This window comes from Limulus polyphemus, unplaced genomic scaffold (genome assembly GCF_000517525.1).
Source record: "Limulus polyphemus unplaced genomic scaffold, Limulus_polyphemus-2.1.2 Scaffold393, whole genome shotgun sequence".
In the NCBI taxonomy this organism is placed as follows: Eukaryota; Metazoa; Arthropoda; class Merostomata; order Xiphosura; family Limulidae; genus Limulus; species Limulus polyphemus.
In genome coordinates, this window is record NW_013666003.1 from 1 (window position 1) to 10,256 (window position 10,256).

General features: G+C 32.5%; 1 protein-coding gene across 3 annotated transcripts in view; it reads left to right on the plus strand.

Annotated features, from left to right (window-relative positions):
- The first annotated feature begins 5,761 nt into the window (after positions 1-5,761).
- The window catches only part of LOC106457921 (RNA binding protein fox-1 homolog 1-like), a 55,662-nt gene continuing 51,167 nt past the window's right edge, over positions 5,762-10,256 (plus strand). For all 3 annotated transcript variants that reach the window (XM_022384006.1, XM_022384005.1, XM_022384007.1), the window contains exons 1-2: positions 5,762-5,908; positions 8,823-8,969. In XM_022384006.1, the coding sequence (XP_022239714.1) occupies positions 5,762-5,908; positions 8,823-8,969 (294 nt within the window). The remainder of the gene's footprint in view (positions 5,909-8,822; positions 8,970-10,256) is intronic.

Below are 10,256 nucleotides of genomic sequence, written 5' to 3' on the forward strand. Positions count from 1 at the left end.
AGTATTGTTTACCACTTTTTACCTCAGTGTCGAGGTTACATTTATTTCTTCATGGTAGTATTTGTATTAAAATTATAGTATTGTTTACTACTTTTTACCTCAGTGTCGAGGTTACATTTTTTCATCATGGTAGTATTTGTATTAAAATTATAGTATTCTGAAGTTTTTTGTTTCATTTCGTTTTTCTTGATCGAGCTGTGTTTAGCATACTAAAGCAAGATGGACTTAAATTTCAATTTTTAATGGTTCATATACTTTATGAAACCAGTATGGATTTTTAATGAAGTATTGAAGGAGTTGAGCTTATTACAGTAATTGACCTGGTTTATTGATAAGCATTTCTCTAAGGAATGATGCTTTGTAAGTAAAGAATACGTATGCACGAGAAGTTCGTATGTGTGTATGAATTATTCATACTTCTTATCCTGGCCGGAGATTTCAAGTAGTTGAACGTTTGTACTTTATTTTTTAGTTCTGCAACGTTATTAGTAAGTTTGTATTTTTATCTGTATTACTAGAGGATTTTAAATCGCTGAAATTTCTCAATTCGCACAGGATCGCTTAGGAATTTATAAAATATATGTAGATATGAGCTAGAATAATTCAACCATAAAGTAAAACTCTATCTGTTGTGTTTGTTATCGATGAATTACACAATATAAACGTCCGGTATTTACTTGAATGCAGATAAAGCTATTTCAAGTAAAAATGTAAAACATACAATACCATGTATGTTAGTTAAATTTAAGAAATAAACTCACTTTGGGAACAAAATATTAGTACAAAAACTAGGACTATTTTCGACATGTCAATGTGTTTTCTTTAGTCTGCTGGACTGAAGAGGGTACATGAAAATGTCGAAAGAGTGCTTTTATTTTGTTATTTTTGCACATAATGTTTCTTCTCTCTATATTAAAAAAAATTTGAAATGTTCAGAAATGGTAACTTTGTCGCTCGTCAGTTTATTTATTTGTTTGTTTGATGAACTTCGCGCAGTGCTACTCTGAGGTTATCTTCGTTAGTCGTCTCTAATTTAAAAGCGATAGACTAGAGGGAAGGCAGCTAGTCAGAAGTCAATTCCACTCACCACCAACTCTTGAACTTCTTATTAACAGCAAATATTGGGATTGGCCGTCACATTATAACACCCCACGGCGAAAAGGGTGATATGTTCGGCAACGGGTTTCGATCCCGCGACCAGCAGCTTATAGGCGGAGCGCCCTAACCACCACGTCATCGCTCGATAATATAAAACAAATTCATACACATGCTTAGCAGTATGTAGTTTTATAAGAAACATAGTACATGATTTTTCATAATTCAACTAATATTTGTGTACACTTTGTTGATAGGAAACTCTTCTGGAATTACTGTTTACAACATTTTAATTTTTTAAAATTTATGAGGTGATTTTTATCCAGTTACCTAAATTTCTGATGAGTCTCAATGGATCTGAGACCCGGAACCGGTTTTTTTCTTTTAATCTAAAGGCGGAAACACTATAATTATGCCTTGGTTGCATTATGAATTGATATTTGACTAACGTAGTGAACTACATCAATCCTTTCCAATTCCATTCCAATAACGTTTAACTTGTCTTCCAAAACTCAAAATCCACATCATCGCCCGTCAACAGGAATTCTGTACCTTTTTATAATAGTATAACTTTGGATTTGCTAGTGAAATCATATTTCTTACATTCATGTCCTCAAATACCTTTTTTAAGGTAGGCTTTTTGTAAACTAAAGTTGATTGAAATAATTTTGTCACCTGGGCATCTTAGCCCTTTACTGTTGAGTAGGATTTTTAATTATAAGACTAATAGCTTCTAGGCTATAAACAAGGCCAGGTGGTTAGGGCGCTCGACTCGCAATCTGAGGGTCGCGGGTTCGAATCCCCGTCTCACCAAACATGCTCGCCCATTCAGCCGTGGGGGCATTATAATGTGACGGTCAATCCCACTATTCGTTGGTAAAAGAGTAACCCAAGAGTTGGTGGTAAGTGGTAATGACTAGCTGCCTTCCCTCTAGTCTTACACTGCTAAATTAGGAATGGCTAGCACAGATAACCCTCGTGTAGCTTTGCGCGAAATTCAAAACAAACAAACAAAGCTATAAACAACTACCAACTACAATTATCATTGTGAATAACAGTAATGATTTGTTAATTCTTAAATGTGTTTGTGAACATATTTTCTCTTTTATTTTAATTGTTTTAATTAAAATTTGCTAATTTATGCGTTTACGGCTATATATCTATTTCACTGTGATAGTTATATCTGGATTGTTGTAACAGTAATCTGAAGTTTGTTTGTGTTTTTTTTTTTTTCATTTTTCATTTATTGAGCATAGTAAAGGTACTGGAATCTACTATACCATTACCTTAGGCTAAAGCTAATCGTAACTTTAGTAGGATTTACTGCAACTGTTGAAGTGTGGTCTGCCTTTTAAACGGATAAGGTTTCGATCACTTACGTGTGCCTTCCTTATATTTCACACAAATCGATTATTTGATTCATATTTATCGAACCAAACTATCGGTTTAAAAACAAAAATATTATAGTCAACCGCTGAAACTCTCGCTTTTATCTGTATACAGTTCCGATTCTTTGTATTATGCTCTCTGCATTGTGATTTGTGGTTGATAAATATCAGTGATGCTTGATGTGAATGTATGATGGTAAAACGACAAATATGGATTTTGATACCGTACATACATGCAGTTAGGGAATTTATTCTATGATGGAAAATACGTCTTAGACTATGTGAATTATGCATTTTCTTCTTCTCACTAATATATCTGATTTATTATTAATTTTGATTTCATAGTCAGTAAATCATTTATCTTTCGGAGAGTAGGCCTAAAGCCAATACGCTAAATTCGTCTCGCTGTTTGCTATGCGTACGTTTTACACAGCCTTTTGGAATGGTTTTTGTTGTTGTTCTTGTTCGTGGTTGTGTGATCGATTGCTAGAAGCAGCTCAGATTGAGAGTTGGTTTACATTACTAATGGTGTTAAACTCTATCATAATCTATTTATCTTTGGCCAAGATAAATAGTAATTTTTGTAGGAAGTAAAGATGCAGAAGGTGTCAGGTTTACTTATACATTAGTGTTGTGTCAAGTACAAACGAGAAAAATATTTACACTTAAGACTTACAGTGTTTCTGCGTGCTATTTCTTTAAAAAAAATGGAAGAAAAATAAATAAATAAAGATTGCTGAAGGCCTACATGACAAGTATTTTATATACATAAATTTTAAAGCATTTGAGGTTTGTAGTGTTATGTTGAATTTTTACGAATTTTATAATGTTAAGACATCAAAGGGCATTAAACTAAGTGAAGTATTTGTGTACTTTTTTTTAAGTTACGTGTTGCTCAAAACCCCTTTTCTGGAAAACAAAATAAAAATTAAAGAAGGTGAATACAAACTGTCTCCGCCATGCAATTCCAACATGGCCAATTTTGGCACTAGAAAAATCGAAAACTGCGTATATCGCTACTTGGACCTGCAAGAAGGTATCTTTGTACCACATTCCATGTAAGTTGTTTGACGTACACATGTAAGTTGGTTGACATACACATGAATAGTTTACGAAAACCCCAAATTGTGTTTTCCTTGCTGAAAAATTGAGCAAAAGACAAAAGTTCCAAAATTGTTTATATCTCTGTTTGGGGTCTGTAAAAGGTATCTTTGTGTCAAATCCCATGTAAGTTGGCCGAATTGGTGGAGTAATTGTCAAAAAATTCTAAACTTATGCTTTTCGTGGCAGCTTGACCCCCCCCCCATAATTATTAAAAACTGGAAACCCCAACATTTTTGTTTTTCAATGTTTGAGTCCTGTAGAAGAGTATCTTTGTACCAAACGTCATGAAAATTGATCAAAATACGGCCGAGTAATTGACCCCCCCCCCCATAAAAAAAAGACTCAAAATGGGGAAATCCAACTATTTTATATGCTGTATTTGGCGCTTGAAAATTCATATTAGTGTCAATTTTCATCTTGGTTGTTGTAAATATGACTTTTGACTTCACAGAATCATTAAGAAGACCTAATTATTGAAAAAAATGAAGAGTTTCTGGGCTTATTGGACTAAGTTTTAACCATATCAAGTTTCAAGTTAATCCGCCGAGAAAGAAAGGAATGGCAGTCGATTGAAAAGTGTCTGGAACCAGAAGAAGAAACAATAGAAAAACAGTATGTCTCTCCGCTGAGACATAATAAGAAAAAGTGATGACATTTGAAACGTGCTATCGGTCTGCACAACCATCCTATTACTGTCATGGTATGATAACGTATTGGTCATCTAACGTTCACCATTCCGGGAAATTTGGTCTGAAGTTGTCAACCAAAATGTACAAAATACGTGTATCACGTATAAAATGTTAAACTCAATTATTAACTTATATATCGTATTTAGTAATATCAACATTTATAATATTTATCGGCCCACATTTTGTTTTATACTAGTAATAGTATGATAACATTTAGCATGCAAGCAACACACCCACATATGTATTATACGAATATCCGAGCAAACTGTGCAAAACTCTTTGCATTTTACGTGCAGTTCAATTAAACTTCATAACATACCAATAAGATATTGATTTTGTAAGTGAACAGAAGTATCGGGGATGTGTATATACACATACTAATTAGAGTAATGTCATGCTTTGTAATTTCTGTGTTTATGTACTCGTAACTATTATTAGTAAAAATATTAATTCAAATTACTTTTAATGTTATGTGTATTCATTTATTACTGCACTGTTATATTTCTTGTTTATTCACGGTTTGTAACATTTTGTATTTAGTATTCAGTTGAGCTTGTAGAGTAGCTCAATATTTTACTTGGTACAGCTTATAAGTTACATTTCAAAGATAACAAAATACATCCTAAACGCCGTAACTACCTTTCTCCATTAGCTTTAAAAGTTCATTAGAAAATGACCAGAGATAGTAGAGTTTCTTGCATCCCAGCTATTTTAGATATGAAATATCTTCTGCGTAGGTTATTTTCTGGTAAAATTTTCTGCGGATTTACACTTTAAAAAAGTCACTTTAGAAAAAAAATCTCAAATACTAGACTGTCTATTTAGATCCAGACTTACAATTATGATGGACGATGTCTTTTTAATATATGCCTCCCAGTGGCACAGCGGTATGTCTGCGGACTTACAACGCTAGAATCCGGGTTTCGATACCCGTGGTGGGCAGAGCACAGATAGCCCTTTGTGTAGCTTTGTGCTTAATTACAAACAAACTTTAATGTATAGTCTAGTACTAGAGAGAGTTTATTGAAAATGTAATTGAACTACTATTAAGTATTTTTAAAATACCTTAACAGTGTTACTTATGTAGAAAAGTGTTGTTGTTGTTGTTAAGCGCAAAGCTACACAAAGGGCTATCTGTGCTCTGCCACTGTGAGGCTAAGAAAAGTGTTCATACATAGAAAAGTAGATAAGAATCATAGAACTGGTACATGCTTTACAGGTAATTTGTAAATAGATCCAATTCTAGAAACAGATACAATGTGTATATATTATATTAATAACGTTTATTATGTTTACAGAAAAGAATATAACTGTCCTAGATTTCATTCTACGGTATTAGTGGCTTGTTAAAAAAAAACAGTTAAAAAAAGTAAATTATCAAATAACATTAATATCACAACACTGATTGTACTTTTTATAAAGCTAAAACGACTTTATTCTCATACATGTGCGTTTTATCATATATATATATTCCTTTCCTAGCATATGGTACAGACACAGATGACTTCTTATGGTCAATATACACAGAATGGCGAGCATGCACAAACTTGTGCTCAACAACGGACTGACCAGAAGGATATCATCACAATCACTGCTCCAGTAGTCACCAGTAATGGCGTAGAGCAACAAACCGTAAGAATCATATATATTTATATATATATATATATCTTCCTATCACTATGGTTAAATTAATCTGTATGTGTGCTTTTATGATTTAAGTTAGAATCAACTGAACACCCTGTTACTTCAGGTACCATTCCTCTACCTATAAATGAAGCTGAAGTTATTGTGTTATTTTTTATTTCTTATCATAGAATAAATTAGATTTATATCTTCTTAAAGTATTAAAAAATTTACAGAATTTAGGAAAAACAAGACAATTATACGTTTCATAAATACGTCATTTATTCACGACCATGGTTTCGCCAGTAAAGGCATCATCAGGTACAGGCTGAAATGTTTTGTAACAGAGTTTATCTATATGTTTAAACAAGGAACCGGATGTGACCTTGACATTCACCTAGAGTAAGTGGGGAAGAGGTTAAGTTGGTTTGGTCGTTTAGAACTTTTCTGTATTTATTTTTAGACTTTCCAGACTATCTAGTTTTTACACTTTTCACAGTATTTTTCTAAATCAACTTGGTGTTTACTTTTAATAAGATGATAAGCAAAGGTTGAATCTACTTTCCTTAATTTCCATCTTCTAGAATGATCTTTAATTCTCGTTTCTATGGAACGTCCTATTTGACCTACGTATACATTATTGTAGTCTTGACACGTTAATTGGTAAACACCACTGTTGTTTTTCTATTCTGTCTTTGTTGTTGCACAATATTTTCCTATGTTGTTTTTATAATAGAAGATGTCTGTAGATTTCTTTGTTCGGTGTGTTATATATTTTGTGAGAAGGTTTTCCAATGTAGCTCATCTTAAACCATTTCTTTTTGTATTTGCTGTCGTTTAGTACAGTATGTGGGGATATTGATTTTAAATTTATGGCTTTCCGTTTGTTAAACAACAATGTGTTAATTAACATTGTTGTATAACCATTGTTAACAGCAATTTGTTTTATAGTTTTTAATTCAGTTTCGTAATCTTCAGATGACAAGAGTAAAGTGATAATTCTGTGTAATAAACTATGGAATACAGTGATTTTGTGAGATATTGGATGTCTTGAAGAAGCATGTGTGAAGATGTCACTAAAAGTCGGTTTTGAAGGAGTGTGTGTCGTTATTTATGTCAATATTTAAGTCCAAAAAATTAATGCTTCCGTTTTCATCCAATTCCATCGTAAATTTAAAAAAAAATGTTTTGTGAATTTAGAAAAATTACAAAATTGTCAAGTTGACGTTTGGATCCTGTCCAAAGACAAATCACATCATAAACATATCTGTACCAGTGTTTATTAAATTACTATTCATTAACAGGTATACTGGTGAACAGATTACAAATATCTAAATGTGTCTATACATTTTCGATTTTTTCTACAAACTCCAGTTTATTTATACCAAACTTAGGTTTAAAACCAGTTAGATTTTTGAAAATATTTTGAAGCTTTCTGTGCTAGTTTGTAAGCAGGAGCATTAGTACAGGAAACAACAGGTCTGATAGGGATATTCGTTTTGTGTAGTTTATAGGAAGTCCATACAGACGTGGCGGGAGTTCGTTAAGTAGGCTTTTGCTGTTGTTCAACAAAGATTTAATATTCTTGTTGAAGGTTTTGGTGGGGGGTCTATGTTTAGGAGCGTGAAACTGTTAGAACAAAGAAAATCGTTTATTTTACCGTGATAATCTTGCTTTTCAAGTACAACAGTCGTATTAAGTTTGTCCACTTTTGTGATTACTAAACAATCATTTTTAATTTTAGATTTTATAGATATTATCTGCTTGGACTCTTCATCTCCATTTTTGCATAGTTCTCGGAAGAAGTTTCAATGATTTCAGAGCATATATTCTTTGTTAAAGTGTCAGAATCAACATTAAGTGCTAACTCTATATCTATTGCGAGATTTTCAAAGTCTGGTTTACAAAATCTACTTTACTAAGTAGATTAAACTCGGTTTTTGTGAACTCGGAATTCGAAAGGTTTACCAACTTAGGATGGAATTTTAAATGGTAATATTCTACTAGATTTGAGATGTTTTCATGTTTAGTCAGATTATTCAGTTTTCTTTCCTGCTTCAAGTAAGTATGAGCTGACTTATATTTTCACGTATGTCTCTATCCAAGAGATCAAGTTCCACTGGGTGAAGATGAAAACACAGCTCACTGTGAACTATTTTAAGGTGTGCACTTACATTGTCTCTAACACTTCTTGATCTCTTGTTTTACCCAGGTCTGCATTGCTGATTTCGGGGCTTTCTTGGTTGAACTTGAAGTGTTTTTGGTCTTCAGTGAGATGTATTTCGGGGTGAAATTTCACGTCGCGCACTTGTTATTGAACCAAAGGTGTTGAGTTGTTAGGAATGTTTCGTTTGATCCATTGTATAAGACGATTAATCTTGCTGTACTAGCTTGTTTATAAATAAAAAACCACTATTTCCAGAGAATTTGATTAATTTTCTGTATTATTGATTGTTTTAACTTATGCTTTTGTCAACAATACCTTATCATATATGCAGTTAACAACTATTTAATCTTAAAGTCAAATCTACAGTAAATTTCTTTTTAGGTAGCTTAATCAAACAAGCTACATTCATATTTTGCCTATTTAGATTAGCCTCACAGTTGTTCATTCTCATACCTTATTACAGTTTTCAAAGTCAGCTTTCCTAAAATTGCGTACATAACTCTTATTAACTGTACAATAGACTTCAATATAAACATCTAAAATAAGGATCTTATAATTATAATATAATCTTGGACAACACGCTTAACCTTATTATCCTCAGTACTAAAAATAAGTTCCACAATTCCTATAATAGAATCCCTGACTGAGGAAACAATCCCCACAACTTCTGTAAATTATTGAACCTCACAGATTTTAGGTTGTTGTTTTTTCAGATAGAATTTTGCAAAAGCATGGAAACAATTTTTGTTTTTACAGCAAACAGATTTTGAACCAGCTGTGTCGTTACTAATCCCTGGTCAACACGGAGGCACTGACACATCTAAGTCAAACCAGCCAAAACGTCTTCATGTCAGTAACATCCCTTTTCGATTCAGAGATCCTGATCTTAGGCAGTTGTTTGGGGTAAGTAAAAATATATTTAGTAATTATCTTGATAATTAAAAAAAGAGCGAGTAGGACAAAGCATCAGAATATAATACTAAAAAATGACAAACACATAAAAGCTGAGAAGTGAAATATAAAGAGAGTTTTGAAAGTGAATCTCACATGAAGAAATCATAAACGACAATGTGTTTACTTCTGAAATTATCAGATGTAGTATATTCAGATAAATTTGTTATCTTAAGAACAATGAGATGGCGCTGCTGAATAACATGTCTAACAAGATATCTATTAGAAAGTAATACTGAGTTTGTCTGAACACTTGAGTGTGTGTGAGTACGAAACAGAGAAGCTGAACACAACATAAAATACAAAAGCACAACCTTTGTTATAACAGAAAACACAAACGCAATATATGTACTTGCTTAGATGATGAACTGCCATTTATGCTGTATTAGAACTACTCTACCTAACTGATCAGACTGATGGCATCTACCACTGTTTAGAATTAATGTTCTTAACTTCACAGTTAACTTTGGATTTACCCAGAGTGAATGTTATGCACATGATTGACTGGTCATTTTCATCAAACATAGGAGAGGCTGTGACTTTGAGATACCTCTTAATCTTCTATTGAAGGACACAGCTACCAATATTCTTGAGCAACATGCAGCATTAGATCCCAACCACCCTTGGACAGAACAGGTGTGATCTAAATAAAATAACAATGGAACAAAATCAACTTAACTTTCTTGACTATGTATTGTATGAAAACTGCACATACTTAGAAGTGATAATTTTAGAATAATAGTATATTAATGCAAAAAGGTAGAAAGTGCGTGGTATGTTTATATGGCATCCACATACAACAACTTATATTACAGAGTTTACTTTTGAGTTTATCGCTATTATAAAAGGAAATAATAAAGTTGTTCATGCAATGTTAAATACTCAAAATACTTCCTGGAGTGTTTATATGTCAGTTGTATAAATTGAATATTAATGGTATGTTTTTATGTTAATTTTATGTTTATATGGCATCCACATACAAAAACTTATATTACAGAGTTTACTTTTGAGTTTATCGCTACTATAAAAGGAAATAATAAAGTTGTTCATGCAATGTTAAATTCTCAAAATACTTCCTGGAGTGTGTACACAGCGTGGTCACAAGTAAATAGACACTACCTTTTCAGAAAAAATGAAATTTTTCAGTCATATTCACATGAATTGATATATTTATAATTTAATTAATGTCTAGTAGATCTTCCTTTCGCTTCGTGGAGTTCGTTGATCCTTTGGGGCATT